Source organism: Canis lupus, chromosome 7, assembly GCF_003254725.2.
Source record: "Canis lupus dingo isolate Sandy chromosome 7, ASM325472v2, whole genome shotgun sequence".
In the NCBI taxonomy this organism is placed as follows: Eukaryota; Metazoa; Chordata; class Mammalia; order Carnivora; family Canidae; genus Canis; species Canis lupus.
Window position 1 is genome coordinate 66,224,383 of NC_064249.1, and position 18,695 is coordinate 66,243,077.

At 36.2% G+C, this 18,695-nt stretch overlaps 1 protein-coding gene across 9 annotated transcripts in view; it reads left to right on the top strand.

Moving 5' to 3' along the window:
• ESCO1 (establishment of sister chromatid cohesion N-acetyltransferase 1) overlaps positions 1-18,695 on the top strand; it is a 73,047-nt gene that overhangs the window by 40,996 nt on the left and 13,356 nt on the right. For 7 of the 9 annotated variants that reach the window (XR_003128627.3, XM_035718794.2, XM_025429342.3 and 4 more), the window contains one exon: positions 17,346-17,435. Coding sequence is in view for 7 of the 9 variants with exons in the window: in XM_035718794.2 (XP_035574687.1) it covers positions 17,346-17,435 (90 nt within the window). In the remaining 2 variants the exon portion in view is untranslated. Of the gene's footprint in view, positions 1-16,659; positions 16,782-17,345; positions 17,436-18,695 lie in introns of those variants that run through there. The other 2 variants (XR_003128628.3, XM_049112848.1) reach the window with 2 other exon arrangements.

Sequence of the window (18,695 nt, forward strand, 5' to 3'; positions counted from 1 at the left end):
ATATGTACCCTGCTCTTACACAGTACCAAGGGAAGCTGGTTTATGGAACTAGACAGGAGTCATCACTTTCTAAACAAATCCTGACTCTTGCAAAGCTATAAAACAATGTAGGGAAGATTGGCTCCTGTACTGGCCCCACTCTTTCCTATCCGCCCCCCTCCACCTTGATGGGACAGAGCTATGGGTTATTTCATTATTTTTGAAATAAACTCAAGAGAAGGAATTGAGTTTAGCAGTTGGCCATCCTTTGCTAAGATCAAGATCAATATTCTTTTGCTGTTTTCAAATGTAGGTACATAATCTAAAGTTGATAAAAACATATGGATTATGTTAAAGATGTTGTGCTGTGATCACAGCTCTGGATTTGGGGTTGGGACGTTGAACATTAGGCACTTAGTGTGGTGCTTTGCATTATTGTGCATTTAATGAGCTGCTAGTATTGTGGTTTTGCATTAAGCACTTTTTTTTGTCTTTTTAAAAATAAAGATATAATTGAAGTTTAAGCACTCTTAAAGTGTTTGAGAAAGTATCTAATTTTATTATTTTATTTTTAAAAAACATTTTATTTATTCATGAGAGAGACAGAGAGGCAGAGACATAGGCAGAGGCAGGAGAAGCAGGCTCCATGCAAGGATCTCGATGTGGGACTCAATCCCGGGCATCCGGGATCACACCCTGAGCCAAAGGCAGACGCTCAACCACTGAGCCACCCAAGCATCCCGAAAATACCTAATTTTAAAATGTCAGTTTTATCTGATTATGTTTCCTGGAGAGAAGCAAAAGGAGTCATTTGGTGTTCTGGCTTTAATTAATTTTAAATGAATAATACTTGGGGACTGGCAATAAAGTTTTTTCTACTTAAGACTATTTAAAAAGATAATAAATTAAACCCCAGTGAGTTTTACTTTTTAACTTTTAATCACACATTTTTTTTTTAAGATTTTATTTGTTTATTCATGAGAGACACAGAACGAGAAAGAGGCAGAGACACAGGCAGAAGGAGAAGCAGGCTCCCTGCAGGGAGCCTGATGCAGGATTCGATCCCGGGACCTCAGGATCACGCCCTGGGCCAAAGGAGGCGCTAAACCGCTGAGCCACCCAGGGATCTCCTTAATCAAACATTTTTAAGAAAATAAATAGCTTTTCCATGGGGTAAAAATTTTCCCTTAAACAAGGTCTAATAATCTGTGACAGTTAAAAAGGGCAAAAGACCTTTTCAAAGATTAAAATCGTATTTAAATTATTTAGTCATTGTAGAAATTAAAATGATGCCCACAGAGCCTATTTTTTTGGTTGGCTAAAATACTTTTTTCCTTTTCTTAATCTCTTTGGTTTAGGGCTAGGGGGAAGAACGATGATGTTCTCTATTCCTTCATAGTACCCTTTTGCCTCATTGATGCCATTTGAGGAAATGCATTTTATTAATTTACTAGAAGCTATTTAGGAGGGACTTGTTAATTCCTCAGGAGGAGGCCAGTCTCTGGTTTAGACCCACAAACATTTCAGTTTCCTTTCATCAACTGTAGTCTTTGCTAAAGATGTGAAAAGAAAGAAAGAAAACTCCCCCAGAGCACTGAGCAATGTTGCCAAGCCTGGAGCCTTTCCAAAATTCATCTGTATTTTGAACTTCTAAATGTAACCAAGGAATCATGTTTGGGTTCTTTGCAGAGAAATTTCTAACTTAATAGTTGTTTCCTTCCATCCTTCTTTATCTCCTTTGAATTAATTAACATCTGATTGAATGAATGCTCTGTGAAGGGCTCTACTCTCAGGGTATATGATATGCCCTTGCCTTAAAGGTTAGGACCAAGGCCTGAAAGAAATGAAAAGTTAACAATAAGAGATTTGTAAAAGCAGTAAGTCCATATTAGCTATTTAAATTTATTTATAAATTAGCTTTGTAGTTTATAAGTGATAATTACTTTGGTATTACAGTGATCAAAAAGGGTTTGTTTTCATGAGTGAGGAAGAGGAGGACTTGATTTTTTTTTTTTTAATAGGCAGACACAAGGAGATCATCTATTACTGATAGCATTATAGCTAATGAGAAAGCTTAACATCTTTGTGGAGAATAATGAGTAAATTTTCTCCCCCTTACCGAATCAGAGATTTTTATAGATGATAAGGCCAGAAAAATCCATCAAATCATGATTGTGATATTTTGATGCCATTTGGACTTTTTTCTTACTTTTCTTTTAGATGTTGAATTTTGAGCATTGTGAATGATATAGTTAATAACGTTTAATGTTAAAATAACATTTTGTGGAATGTAGGGAGAGAAATAATGTGTTAATCTTTTAATTTATTTTTAAAAAATCTCATTTATTTTGGAGAGAGAGAGATAGAGTGGGGAGAGGAGCAAAGGGGGAGGGGGAGGGACAAAAGGGAGCGAATCTTAGGCAGGCTCTATGCTGATCTTGGAGCTTGACACAGGGCAAGGTTTTGTCTCATGACCCTGAGATCATGACCTGAGCCAAAACCAAGAGTCAGATGCTTAACTGACCGAGCCATCCAGGTACCCTGAAAAGTAATATTTTAGTGACATAAAAGGAGAGGAGTAGTACATGTATGGGGTATGTGTGGTGTTGGAATACTATGGCATTGGTCAAAAAGGGGAAATTAATGACAAGAAAAACTGAAAAAATATTTGACAGATTCCTGATTGGCTATAGAGCTACACTATTCAGTATTATAATATTAAACCATCAAAGTAAAAATGCTATTCCTCCTCATGGAGATGAATGTACAGCATAAAGAATATAATCAATGATATTGTAATAGTGTATGGTGACCAATGATAGCTCTGCTTGTCAGTTCTGCATAATTTATGGAGTTGTATAGACTTGTTGAATCACTGTGTTGTATACCTTAAAGTAGTGTAACCTTGTGTATCAAGTATACTTCAATAAAAAATAAGAGAAATAATGATATGTATTTAAAAAAAATGCTTTTCCTCAGTCACAATAGCCAGTGTTCATAGTCCCATTCACCTGTTGCAGGACGTTACTTTAGTAGCAGTAGTTATAGAATATTTGTATGTCAAAGAGAGTTCTATTAGTGCTGCTACAGAAAGCTGAGTCAGGGAAACAAACCATGATCCAGGACCTCTTACTTAATCTTTAATTACTTTTTATGTGAAATTTGACTACATGTTAATGTACTTCTGCATACTTTTTCTTTATTCCTTTTGAAGGTGATTATGAAAAGGAAACTGCGTGTTAGAAGTAATAGAGAAAGAATAGAGATTTTAAAATCTTAGGAATGGGAAAGGAATCTGAAGTGAAGTAGAGTTGGCTCTTAGAACCGTACTCTGGAATCACTGGGGAGTAGGGAGCCAGGTGTATTTGTAGGAGGGAGTCAGAGCCAGGTCAGAGAATGGTCTGAGTTTCATTTGAGTTATTCTGCTTAAAGGTAAGGCTGTTGCATCCTTTGTTGAAAGTTGAGAAATAGTCTTTAGAAACAGGTAGGAAATTGTTACATAAAAATTACAAAACATTTGATATTTCAAGTATTTATCTCTTTTCTGACCCTGTTTTTTAATTTTTCTACTTTGTTGTATCTTAAAGATTTAGAATATTACGATACATAAATATAGGATGGGAGCAACACTTCCATTCCTTAGTCAGAAATTAATTTTGCTTTGGGATAGAGGGCCATATGATGGAGGAAAAATGCCTTTACAATGAATGCAACATGCATCAAATTTTTACTTTTTTTTATTAAAAAAATTTTTTTTTAATTTTTGTTTAAAGATTTTATTTATTTATTCATGAGAGACACAGAGAAAGAGAGAGGCAGAGACATAGGCCAAGGGAGAAGCAGGCTCCATGTGGGGAGCCTGAGATGGAAATCGATCCTAGGACCCTGGGATCACAACCTGAGCCAAAGGCAGATACTCAACCACTGGGCCACCCATGGGTCCCAAATTTTTACATTTTTAAAAGTTAACAAACTCTGGGGGAAGGAGAACTTATAAAGTATCTAGTGGCAAAAACTTCTTTAAATCTGTTTTTCCTCCACCTTTCCCAATTCTGGAAAGGTTGCCACCATCTAACTCATTTCCTCCAACAGAAAATTTCAGAATAATCCTTTAGTTTTCTTTTTGCATTCCTTATACTCAACCTGTTAGTAAATCTCACCTTCAAAATAGATTCCAAATCCTCGTACTTCTATCACGTCTACTAGACGCTTCTACTCCATACCAGCTGTCATCATGTCTTGCCTAGTAATGGTTTCCTAACTGATCTCCTTCCTTTTTAAAAAATTCCCCAGTGAGGGGCACCTGGTGATCCGGGGGTCCTGGGATCGATCCTCATTGGGGTCTCTGCAGGGAGCCTGCTTCTCCCTCTGCTTATGTCTCTGCCTCTCCCTCTGTCTCTCTCATGAATAAATAAACAAAATCCTTAAAAAAACAGAAAATAAAATAAAATTCTCCAGTGAATTCTTACCACATACAGACTAAAATCCAGGGTATTTTAGTGTGGCATCAAGGCCTCACATACTCCAGCTTCTCTAACTTATCTAACACTCTTCCCATACTTGCTATATTCCATTCATATATATCTTTCTTTTGTTCCTAAACCACTCCAACTACATTCCATTCTTAGTGTGTTTTTATTTACTTTTTGTTGCGCTGTTCTTCTCTCAGAGACATAGGCAGAGGGAGAAGCAGGCTCCCTGGGGAGAGCCTTATGCGAGACTTGATTCCAAGACCCTGGGATTATGTGCCATGAGCCAAAGGCAGATGCTCAGCCGCTGAGCCACCCAACGTCCCTATTGGCATTGTGTATGGAAGGATAGTAGAGACTGAAGTAAAACTTACCTTTCGTTTTCCCCAAGAGTGTAATCTTTCTGCTGCCAGGCACCTATATATTCTCTGTCAGGCGGCAGGGGCTATCTCTTAGATCTAATTAAGAATTGAGTTGGGGGACCTGGCTGGCTCAGGTGGTAGAGCATGTGACTCTCTCATTTTTTTTTAAATAAAATTTTTTAAAACATTAAAATTATTTATTTATTTATTCATGAGAGAAACAGAGAGAGAGAGAGAATGGCAGAGACACAGGCAGAGGGAGAAATTGACTCCATGCAGGGAGCCTGATGCGGGACTCGATCCCGAGACTCCAGGATCACCCTGGGCTGAAGGCAGGCACTAAACCCCTGAGCCACCCAGGGATCCTCTTTAAATTCTACTTCATACATGGGGCTTGAACTCACTACCCTCAGGCATGCTTTACCAGCCAGGCACACCAAGCATGTGACTCTTGATCTCAAGGTTGTGAATTCAAAACCCACTTTGGGCCCGCGGGCAGGCCTGGCGGCTGGGGTTCCTCCTCCCGAGGGAGAGGCTCTGGTCTTAAAAAAAAAAAAAAAAAAACTACCTTGGGCATAGAGCTTACTTTGGGGAAAAAAAAAAAGTTGGGATGAAATTTTACTTTGTTTTCCCATCCATTTTGGTTTTCAGTGTTTTAAGGTTGGGATCAAGTGCCTCTGTCCAGCAAAAATTAAGGATCTAAACTCTGTAGTACACAGATCATTATATTCTTCCAGCTCAACTCAGCAAGTGTCCCATGTGAGAGAATTGGTAGAGAATTTTCTGTTTGAAACTCCTTCATATTTCAGACAGCCGTGCCAACTCACTTAGCCATTGAGATTTTGAATTTTCTCATCCCAGCGGGATATTGTTCTCCTTGTCCTCTGCCTCTGGGAGTCTTGCTTTCTTGCTCATGCTCCCAGACGTGGTCAGGGTTTTAGGGATAAAAATGGCCACTGGTCTCTACTTACCTAGGAAGGGTTTGTTCATCCCTGGAAATCAATCCACAACTCTTCAGTGCTTTTAAAGAAGACATGGCTTTTAGTTTATCGGAATTTTTTTTTTTTTTTTTTTTTTGCTTAAATACAGATTTATTGCAAACCGACACTGGAGAGGGGACTTGGATATTTTCTTATTAAAACAGGAACAATGATATTTTGTGACCTCCTTTATCCTAACTGGGAATATAACTCCCAAAGATGTGCATTTTGAGAACATTTTTATTTGAGTATAGGAGTGAGTTTGGGGCATGAGTTTTTAAAAATTATGACCAATATTGAGGAGGTCAGTTTATTTGTGCCTTAAGCCCCACATAATCTTGATAAGATTTATATCAAATAAAATATTTCTTACATACTGGAAAGTTATTATATGTTGAAAAGTACTAACTAGGTGAATCCTAAAAAAAGGCTATTTAGGATGCTATAGTATTTGAGAATGACAGGAGAGAAAAGAATCTCATAATTCCACTTGTTTGACTTTCTATTAGGTCTGACCCAAGGGTATCTTATGAGAAATATTATTCCTACATCCTATTCCTTGATGTAATTATAGTAGAAGTTCTTTTAACTAACAAAATTGGGAGAAATGGATCAGTTAATCAGAAAAGTGATTCACGTGGACCCTAGATAGGCGAATACCCAGATAACGATGGCTTAAATCATAAGGCTATGTATTAAGTCTGGAGGTATGTAGTTTTAGGGTTGTTCCATCCAGCAGTTCAACCATGTCATCATGAGTGCTGTTTCTCATTCAGTGCTCTCCTCTCCCAAGGTACTCACTTTTTGGCTTCACAGCTGTGAAGGACCACTTTAGTGGTCCTTAATTAAAGTAGACTGCTGTAGTCCAGATATCTTGGTCAAATTTAAAGTAAGAATGTTAGTTGGGGTGGGTACTCTTTCAAATAGGGTCTTTCAAGTGGCTTTTTCCTTTTATCAGTGAAAGACATTTTTTCTGGAAGTTCTTACAAAGTTCCTTTTGTCTCATTCACCAGAACAGCGGGGTCTGGTAACCACCCTTAGATGCAAGGGAGCTAGGAAAGCAAGAATCTGGCAAAAAAAAAAAAAAAAGAACGAAGATAATGATGATTGGTTTATGCCAGTGGTTATCAAGGTAGGGGAATTTGATGTTTGTTACATAACCTTCTATTAGGTAACATCTGGAAATATGTGGAGAATATTGTTGACATTTAGTGTGTAGGGGCTAAGGGTGCCAAACTTTTGCAGTGCAGTTCCAAAGAAGATAGAACATCTAGCCTAAAATGTCAGAAATAGCCCTGTTGAGAAACAGACTAATCATAATTTATGCACAGATTGCCATACCAAACAAAATGGGGCAAAAAAAAAAAAAAATTGGAGAGAATGGCTATAGGATAGGCAAAGGACAATGTTTTCTGTATGGTCATTACATAGATTAAACATTTTACTAGAAATTGAAACATATAAATTTATATTAAATGTAATTGCTATGGGGAGACTCTTTCTTTGAGTATGGATCCCCTGATAAACTTTGGGTTTTTCCTCATATAGATCATACTCCTAGGTATCCCTACAAGATAGTTTAAAAAAAAAATAGAGCAAGAGCTTAGATATTGTAAAATAATCTGACAATCTGGATACAGAATCATTATTGTTCTATTTTTGATTTTTGAAAAACACTTTGCTTGTTTTGCCTTTTCCTAGAGTATTCTATATAACTTCATTAAAACAACTATCTTTCCACTATTTAGCTAATATTTGATTCCATTTTATAGTTAAAATAATAAACAAATTGGCATAAACAAATCTAGGAACAAACAAATGACACTTGGTAATCCTGTCTCACTCAGGTGTGGAATAACAAGGTAGTTCACTGATCTTGAGTCGGTTACTGTGTTCCAGGTATCCATTTCTGTTACACAATGAAAAGTGAGCATTGGATAATCCAACAAATTAATTAGGTGGACATCAATTAAGAAAGTTTCCTCCATATAGCAAAATACCTAATAGCACAAATTGAACTCTAGACTCTTCCTGAATGATAAATTGGGTTACTTTAATAAAGACCAGATTTCATCACTTCTCTTATAGGTTTTGGTTTTCTTCATCAGAAACTAATTAACCTCAAAGTAGTTTTAAGACTAGTATTTTATCTATGAAAATGTGCTGTTCAGAACATATAAAGGACCTCTTATGAAAACCTATTTTTTAGGACTTAGTTTTCACCCTTCCCTCAGAAAAATTTATTATTATTATTTAAATTTTTTTTTGAATTTTAATTTATTTGAGAGAATGAGTGAGAAAACACCAGCAGGGAGAGGGAGAAGCAGACTCTGCTGAGCAGGGAGCTTAATGCAGGGCTAAATCCCAGGACCTTGGGAACACTACCTGAGCCAAAGGCAGACACTTAACTGAGCAACTAGGCACCCCAGAAAAATTTATCATTAAAAAAATGCATACATGTCAGGATGTTTGAGAAATAACTTAAAAAATAGATGTTGCTCTCTATTTGGAGTTCCTTCCAAAATTATTTTTTAAAAGACTTATTTATTTTATAAATAAATATACATGTGTATGTCAGTGGTGGGGAGTGGCAGAGGGAAAGAATCTCAAGCAGACTCTCCACTGGGTATAGAGCCCACGACCCTGAGATCAGGACCATAGCCCAAACAAGAGTTAGGTGCTCAACTGTCTGAACTAGCCAGGCGCCCCCAGAATAATTTTAAAAATTGCATTTCAGTATCGTCTAGTCTTTAATTATGAAAAGGCATTATTGAGATTTGTTTTTTTTTTTAAGATTTTATTTTTATTTATTCATGAGAATACACAGAGAGGAGGGAGAGAGAGAGGCGGAGAAGCAGGCTCCATGCAGGGAGCCCGACGTGGGACTCGATCCCCGGTCTCCAGGGTCACGTCCTGGGCTGAAGGCGGCGCTAAACCGCTGAGCCACCCGGGCTGCCCGAGAATTTTTTAATTATATATTATCATTATATTATCCACAATAAAGAACATTTAAATACTTTTAACTTTTTAAAAAACAAACAAGCGCTTTTAAGGGCGTTCCTCAAACTTCTCTTGTGGAGAAAATGTTCTTTTCACATTCTTTTCCTTAAAAAGATTATAATTTAGGTAAATGAAAGGGTGGCCTTCAAATTTTTTATTCTTCAACTTCTCTTACTAAAAATTTATAAAAAGCAGTGTATGTACCTGGAAGTGAAAATTTCACCAATATTACAAGATAAAGAATGAAAAGTGAAAGCCTCCTTACCTCTTCTTTATTTCCAGTCCCATTCTCCAGTGATAATGCACTTTGGTCTGTTTGTTTTATAGCATAACTAAATAAATCAAGCTTTGTATGTATGGCTTATATTTATAAATATAATGTATAAGTTATATGTGTATAAAATGTTTTCTAGTTTTTATTTTTATTTTATTATTTTTAAAGATTTTATTTATTTATTCATGAGAGACAGATGGAGAGAGAGGCAGAGACATAGAGGGAGAAGCAGGCTCCTCTCAGGGAGCCTGATGTGGAACTCGATCTCTGGACCCAAGGTCACACCCTGAGCTGAAGGCAGATGCTCAACCACTGAGCCACCCAGGCATCCCTCTTTCAGTTTTTATTATATTTTATTTTTGTTTTTAGTTCTGTTGGCTGCCTTTAATTTTAATATTTATAAACGTTTGACTCCTTGATGCTTACATTCATTATTCCCCTTTCAACCTTCCAGTTTCTCAGTTGTAGTTAATTATTGTAGGTATTCTTAAGTGTTAACTTACTTAATTCACTGTTAACCATTGAAGTAGCTTTCATCCCTCTTTTATGGACTGCAAAACTGAGGCACAAAGGGATTATGCTTTTGGTTTCATAAGTAGAGGCTTTAGTTCTTCAAGCTTGTACCATCCTTTCAAAAATAAATATTGTATACTTGATTTACTGTGCTCTGAGCTTGGGATATAGTGTGCTCTGAGCTTTTGGTATGTCGAATGAAGTCTTGGTCCTTTTGGAACTTATGACCCATATAGTATTTCTCATTTTAAACCTTGACAGCTTAGTCACCGTAAAACTCCAGGTCCCATTATTCCTAGATCAAAGAGAATTGGTCCTAGGATATAGGCTTTACCAAAACAAATAGTTTTACTGGAGGAATAGAAGTTTTTCAGGGGTTCTAGCTTTTATTCATTCATTTTAAATATTGCAGCAAACCAGAAAAATCTTGCTGTCGAAGTATACCTAAAAAATGAAAAGTCTGCAAAAGGCCTTTAGTAGAATAAAGTCAGATTTTCCTGATGTAAAACTTAAATTCCTACATAAGTTAGTTTACATTTAGGAGAACTAATAACAATAGGACTAACAAATGACATTAATTAAAGGCTTCCTGTCTACCAGGGGCTGATCCAACTTTTTACCTATATTAAACTCCGTATTTCTTTTAGTAAATAATGAGGTATAGTTACAGTTAATTTATAAATGAGGAAATAAGCAGAAAGATAGGTATTTTGCCTAAAGTCATAGGTACTAAGTAATGGGATTGGCTCTAGAGTCCTTGAATAATAGACTGTAGGTTTTTAAAGTCTATTATTACAGTTTCAGCAAAATATATTGTGTGTATAATTTAGCTTACAGAAATAAATTGACCTGAATTACTTTTAAACTAAAGTCCTCTCAAATAATTTTTTGTGTTCTTTTGAATTTTTAACTATACAAAGGTTTTTTTTTTTTTTAATTTTTATTTATTTATGATAGTCACAGAGAGAGAGAGAGAGAGAGAGGCAGAGACACAGGCAGAGGGAGAAGCAGGCTCCATGCACCGGGAGCCTGACGTGGGATTCAATCCCGGGTCTCCAGGATCGTGCCCTGGGCCAAAGGCAGGCGCTAAACCGCTGCACCACCCAGGGATCCCTACAAAGGTTTTAAGTGACATTTGACATGTTTAACATGTTTATAAAAAAAAAAAAAAACATATTTATAATTGGAAATAGAAACTCACAACCTGTTTTTTTTTTGTTTTTTTTTTGCCATTGTACATCTGGTCTATACAGCTGCCAAATGCATCTTCATTAGGTTCAACTATAGTCACGATTTTTCCTTTTTTTAAAAAAATATTTTATTTATTTATTCATGAGAGACACAGAGAGAGAGAGAGAGAGGCAGAGACACAGGCAGAGGGAGAAGCAGGCTCCATGCAGGGAGCCCGACATGGGACTTGATCCTAGGTCTCCAGGATCAGGCCCTGGGCTGAAGGTGGATCGCTGAGGCACCTGGGCTTCCCCCAAACCCTTTAAAAAAAAAAAAAAAAAAAGATTTATTTATTCATGAGAGAGGGAGAGAGAGAGAGAGGCAGAGACATGGGCAGAGGGAGAAGCAGGCTCCGTGCAGGGAGCCCAGTGTGGGATTTGATCCGGGGATTTCAGGATCACACCCTGAGCCGGAGGCAGACGCTTTAACCACTGAGCCACCCAGGCATTTCTCATGATTTTTCCCTATCTAAAATCTTTATTTCTATTTCTCCCTGATTCTCCCAGGCATTCATGACCTCTCTACATTATTAGTTCTTGTTTGCCCTTGTAAATGTATTTCTCATAATTTCCTTATAAATTCTCTTCTTTCTAGCAAAATTGTTATATGCATTATCTTGTGCATGGCTTATAATTTTCTGCCTTTTTTAGTTTTGTACATTCTGTCACCAGGAATGCCTTCCCATTCTCATCTGTATTCTTCAAGAAAACACCATTTCTTCTGTGAAACATTTTTGGGTTCCTTTTTAGTCTCAATAAGAGTTTTTTCTTGCTTAAAATCATTATAATACTTCTTGAAATATTATTTTGCCTTCTCTTGGAGTTTCATGCTTCATTTTGATAACTGCTTTTTTGAAAATTAAATGCATTAAATATGCACATTGGTTGTAAGAACCAGTGAATTCAGTATATAAAAAGTTGAGTTTGAATCAAGGAAAAGTTCCTTTCAGACATAGAGGTGCAAACATAATTGCACCTTCTTTTTTTGTTTTATTTTATCAGGATGAGTCTAATTTTTTAAAAAAAATTTTTAAAGACTTTATTTATTGATTGCCTCTCTCTGTCTCTCATGAATCAGAGACACAGGCAGAGGGAGAAGCAGCTCCATGCAGGGAGCCCGATGTGGGACTTGATCCCAGGACCCTGGGATCATGGCCTGAGCCAAAGGCAGATGCTCAACCGCTGAGTCACCCAGGTGTCCCCATGATTGCACCTTCTATTACAGACATTTGTTTATTTTTTATTTCTTCAATTCGTTAAGATTCTTGCGGTCAGTATGGCATACTAGTGAGGCTTTTTTTTTTTTTAAAGATTTTATTTATTTATTCATGAGAGAGACAAAAAGAGAGGCAGAGACAGGCAGAGGGAGAAGCAGGCTCCTTTTGAGGAGCCCAATGCAGGATTTAATCCTAGGACCCGAGGATAACATTCTGAGCTGAAGGCAGATGCTAAACCACTGAGCCACCCAGGTGTGCCTCTAGTGAGTCTCTTCCTAGTTATAGGACCATAACAATTATTCAACCTTGTTTACTTGTAAAAATGGAAAAAATAACACAAAACTCAGATTTTTTTCTAGGCTTGTTATTCAAACATTAACTACTTATTCCATTGTTGTTTTTTTTTTTTAAAGATTTTTATTTATTCATGAGAGAAACAGAGAGAGAGAGAGAGAGAGAGAGAGAGGCAGAGACACAGGCAGAGGGAGAAGCAGGCTCCATGCAGGGAGCCCGACGTGGGACATGATCCCGGGACTCCAGGATCACACCCTGGACCAAAGGTGGCGCTAAACCGCTGAACCACCCGGGCGCCCTCCAGAGTTTGAAATACCAAAGCTATTATTAAAATTATTATTAGATTTTAAAAATTACTATTAAAAAGATTGTTTTTTCCATCATGTAAGATCACAGGTAGTGCAAAGGACAGATAAGTAAACATATCTAAATCATATGGAAAATACTAGAGTAGTAATACATACAGGATACTGTCTGAATATAGAGCATAAGGATACCTAACAAAGATTGGAAAGGGAAGTTAACACTTGAGTAGAGTCAGAAAGGACAAGTTAGGAGTCCTTTGTCCCCAGGAGAGTATAGAATAGAGACCTATTGGATCAGAGGGATAGTGTGTGTAAAAGTTGGGATATTTAAAGTATTTCATTATGACTTCTGACTGGGACATGTGTTAGGAAACCTTCAAGAGAGGAAGCTTGAAGACGTAGGTGAGGAACCAGATTGCAAATGACCTTGTAAAGGTATCACAGATGAAAAAAACCTACAAGAAAATGCTGTTACCATAATGATAGTAATAAGAACTGTTACTTATTGGGTATATAGTATTGTATTAGGCTGTTAGGCGCTTTTTATCATGTTTTCTCAACTTCTCAGTAATTTTATATTGTAGTTTTTACATCAATTTTTTTTTTTTTTTTGTGAGGAAACCAGAGTTTAGAGAGGTAAAGTAACTGTTGCAAGGCAACACAGCTAGTAAGCAGAATCTGGATTTGAATCTGTTCTGTCTAATTTTTAAAGTCTTTATCACTTTGCTCTGCTGCCTAAATTAGTGGTGTGCACACATGGTAGGTGGTCAGTACCTATTTCTTGAATTGACTGAATTTTTCCATCTAATTTCCATCTAATTATTTGACTTTTCATACTTTTAAAGTTCAGTGACAGTCACACTGAGTAGAAACACATCTTTATTAGCATTGCTGATAATATATGATAATTTTTACAAATAGTGTCCAAACATGCACTTGAAACCAGCTGCTTGGGATAGTTAAGTATATTAATAATTTTATAAACTATTAAAGTAGAATAAGTAGAAAATACAGATATGCTAAAAAGAAAAAAAACTAAATCACTTAGATTTAAAAGATGAAAAGATTACTGTTTTTTACATAAAAGTTAAAGAATATAACCACATCTTAAAAAATCATTTAATTCCTTAAAATCATATATTCCCTTAGGGTTCGAAGCTCTCCAAATATAATTCTCTATACTGTTTATTTGTTTGAATTAAGATCCATATATTGCATTCGTTGGTATATCCCTTAAGTCTCTTTTAATCTAAAGAGTCTCCCTCTATGTCTTTTTTTCTTGCAATATTGACAGCTTTTTAAAAAGCTCGTTGTTGATTTTATTTCTCAGGATATTCCTTCATGAGTATTCTTATTCAGCCTTTTATGAAAGGGATTAGTATATGAACTTGGAATATAATTTACATACAATTACATGTTTGGTCAGTGAATTTTGACAATTATATACATTAGTGTATTCACTACTTAATGTATTTTGTTTTCAGTTAATTTTTTTTTTAATGGAAAAAGAGGAGAAATCCTTTCCATTCTTTAGATTCTAAAGTTTAAAGTGAGTACAGTAGCAAGGAACAAAAAAATAATCATTCATTGCTATTAGGAATGTAAAACTTTCACAGCCAGCTGGGTCATTTAAGAAAATTTGGGGTTTGGAAAAATACTACTCACTAGCAGAGGGATGTTAGAGGTAAAGGTGAGAAATGTAAATGAACTGCATTGGAATTTATATCTTTACAGAAGGCTGTTTGATTATTCCTCTAAATCATATGTACCCTTCCCCCACCTCTGCCTAGGTTTCCAGCAGCTGACAATCTCCTCTAAACTTTTTATTTTTATTTTTTTAAAGATTTATTTATTTATTTATTTATGGTAGACAGAGAGAGAGAGAGAGAGAGAGAGAGGCAGAGACACAGGAGGAGGGAGAAGCAGGCTCCATGCCAGGAGCCTGACGTGGGACTCGATCCCCGGACTCCAGGATCGCGCCCTGGGCCAAAGGCAGGCGCTAAACCGCTGAGCCACCCAGGGATCCCCTCTAAACTTTTTAAAGTCAAGAGGATCATGTGATTATTAACTCCAAGAAAGAGATAACTGCAGTTGAGGCATATAAATGTCCTGAGTATGTTTTTTGACAGACATGAGCCAATGTGGTTTTTTGCATTTGTCCATGATGTTGTATTTAACTTTGGCAGCTTTATTAATTAACTTGTGTTTTCTTAGAGTAGTACATTGATCTTAGTTTGATATCATTAGGAAAGTAGAATGGAAATTACTGAGTGGCTACTCTGTGTGAGGAATTATCTTAAATATAATCTTAACAACTAAGTGTGGAGGTGATGGCAGCCATTTTTGTACATAGCCTACATCAGGAAACAGAGTTTGTGATTTGTGCGAGGTCATGTAGCTGGTAACTACCAAGAACAAGGCTTTACACCCTGAACTTTTACTCCAGAACTCTTAAGTAGTTTTCACTGAAATATGCTGTCTTCATGAAACTTAAAAAAATAGTAACCTGCCCCTTACAAATTCTTGCTGCTTGTATGTACATGAAAAAAAACTGAGTCACATTTAAAACATAAAATTATGTGAAATCCAATTGTGATGCAATTTTTGGCAAGAATGTGCAGGTGTCAAGTTGTTTGAGAAAGTTTAATACTAAAAAGTCAGTAAAACAAAATAATTTGTTCTAGGGCCTGTAGTGCAATATAATGACATTAGACCAGCATTTTTGTTTTTAAAGATAATAGGAAAATAACTTAATCAGATTTTCTTTATTTTTATTTATCTATTCATTTTAAAGATTTTTATTTATTCATGAGAGGGACAGAGAGAGAGAGAGAGAGAGGCAGAGACATAGGCAGAGGGAGAAGCAGGCTCCATACAGGGAGCCTGACATGGGACTTGATCTCGGGTCTCCAGGGTCATGCCCTGGGCTGATAGTGGTGCCAAACCACTGGGCCACCAGGGCTGCCCTCAGATTTTCTTTTTTTTTTTTTTTTTCTTTCTTTCTTTCTTTTTTTTTTTTTTTTTTGATGCCCTCAGATTTTCGTTAGATAATTCAGATCAGGAGCTATGACTTTCTTATAAGTGGGAGTTAATTAAATTTTGTAGCTCTTCACTGAATTTGTAGTTCAACTTTTAAAATGAAAAGTCTCCATTTTCATTTTATGGAAAATGGGTTTATTTTATTTTTACTTTTTTTTTTAAAGAGTTTATTTATTTATTCGTGAGACACACACACAAAGAGGCAGGGACATAGGCAGAGGGAGAAGCAGTCTCCCTGCGGAGAACCTGATGCAGTACTTAATCCCAGAACCCTAGGATCACCACTTGAGCTAAAGGCGGATGCTGAACCACTGAGCCATCCAGGCATCAAAATGGGTTTATTTTAAAAGTGTTTCCCAAGTTAATGTAGTAATATTAATTTGTTTTTAAGAGGTGATGTCTTTTGTACGTTTTAAAAATTGTTTACCTAAATTCAGATTTAATTTCTAATTTGAAAAAAATGACTTCTGTGGCTGTTGTTTCTGCTCCTTCTTTTCAAATCTTGAGAACTTTTAACCAGTCATAATTATAATCACCCAAAGTTGAATTACCTTTGAGTGCTCTATTTTTAAAACACATTCTTATTTGAATACCCTAAGTTGTTTACTAAGCTTATACTAGACTCTTTGTCCCCAAGATCCTGCCCCTGCCCTCAAAAAATCATCTAAATTGTTATAAGAAAATCAGCCTGTTCTCTGACTTGTCATAATATTAAGAAAAAAAAATGTAGTTACCTTTTTCTTGGTTTTATTGAGCTTTCATAGTCTTACAAGATTTCAGAAGATCATGGTTTTCTCTAATAGAAATACATTGCTTCTTGAAAGGCTTTTTTTTTTTTTTTTTTTTAATGTAAAATTGGTTGGGTAAGACAAATGAAACAACCAGTTAAGCTCATTCCTTCTGTACTTATTAACTTCAAAGCTCCTAGTTTTAACCTCTGGTTCAGTCCCATCTTACTAGATTTAAGTGGCTTTTGTTTTGTTTTTTTTTTCATGCAGGTTCTGCTCATTAATCACCACGAGTGTGGATCTGAAGAAGAGTTTATTACCTCTTTTTTTGAGTATGTTTAACTTCAGATACACACAACGTAGCTTCTCCTTCCCTATTAGATTCTTAGAAGGTAGTTATATTTTTATAGTCTCCTTCTTGTGACTTTGATAGTTGTGATCAATATGATCAATAAGAATTAAAAACTATTCCTTACTACATATTGGGCTACTGCATGCAAATCAGTTCATTTAAAACCTCCTGGAGGTCTTTGGCATGCCAGACATAAAACCATGAGTGTTTGTTTGTGGAGGTAACCATGTTCTAAAGAAATTTAAGAGTTAAATTCTTTTATCAAGAAGCTGAGAGAATTATCTTTTAGGCTCTGGGAATCACTGACTTTAAGGGGCTTGCTTTTGGTGTGTGATTTTCAAAATTAATTTAAAATGGGAAGTGATAAATTAATATTCTTGTGGTATTAGATTTCTGAATGATTATTTTAGAGAAATTAGCTTGCATTGTACCTACTGTATGCTTAACAAAATAGCTGAGTCATCATGTCTTGTTAGTTAAACATTAATGAGAATATTTTTCTGTACTTGGAATTTTTTAGACACATCGATATATTTTTCTTCTTATATGTGAATCTGATCAATGAAATATGATAACAGAATTCATTCATATTTTTTATATCTAGGGTTGGAAAAAAGAAAGAATTCTGGCTGAATATCCTGATGGCAGGATAATAATGGTTCTTCCTGAAGACCCAAAGTATGCTCTGAAAAAGGTAAATGTCCAGTGCAATTTCATTTAAAATGGGTAATGTAATTTTGTAGTCAATTTTAACAGAATAATGCATTACTGACATGGCATGTTTAAGCACCAGTTCTGAAAACAAGAAGTAAGCATTTAAAGAACATGCTTAAGGGATCCCTGGGTGGCGCAGCGGTTTGGCGCCTGCCTTTGGCCCAGGGCGCGATCCTGGAGACCCGGGATCGAATCCCACGTCGGGCTCCCGGTGCATGGAGCCTGCTTCTCCCTCTGCCTGTGTCTCTGCCTCTCTCTCTCTCTCTCTCTCTCTCTCTCTGTGACTATCATAAATAAATAAAAAAAAAAAAAAAAAAAGAACATGCTTAAAATTATGCTTAAACTTATGCATCTAAGATATGTGAAATAAATTTTTAGTGAATTGATTACTGTCCTATATTATCAGAAACTTGAGTGATGATATAAAAGGCTTGCTAGTTTATAATGCCACATTAGTGACTTAATCAAAATTCCAGGAGTGCTTGGCTGGCTCTGTTGAAAGAGTGTGTGACTCTTGATTGCAGGTTGTGAGATTGAGTCCCACGTGGGGTGTAGAGATAACTAAAATAAATTAAAAACTTGGAGATGTCTGGGTGACTCAGTTGGTTAAACGTCCGACTCTTGATTTTGGCTCAGGTCATGACCTCAAGGAATGAGATCAAGCCCTGTGTTGAGCCCCACTTTGGGCTCCTTGCTCAGTGTGGAGTCTGCTTGGGATTTTCTTCCTCTCTCCTCCCTGTGCCCCTCTTCCGCTGGTGCTCTCTTTCTCTGAAATAAATAAATCTTTAAGATTAATCAGTTAAAACTTTGAAAAAAAAGTATTACTTTCATTAAAAAGGAATCAATTACAATTAAAGTTTGATAACCTAGAAAATTAAAATTAACAATTGTGAAGTTTCATTTCAAGAGAAAAATTTTAAATAAATCTTATAGCAAAAGAAGATATAATAATAGGTCATCAGAGGTCACTTTGGTGATATAGTCTTGGTTTCGGCTCAGATCGTGAGATCAGCCCCATGTTGGGCTCTGCTCAGAGTCTGCATAAGACTCTCTCTCCCTCTGCCCTTTCCCCTGGTGCTCTGCTTTTCCTCTATCTCTCATAAATAAATCAGTCTTTAAAACAAAAAAAGTCATGAAGTTCTGAAATTAAACATGAGGTAATCATAAAATGTTAAGTGAAAAAAGATACATTCTGATTTATAATTATAAGGTAGGAAATTTAAAGAAGTCCTCTTATCTA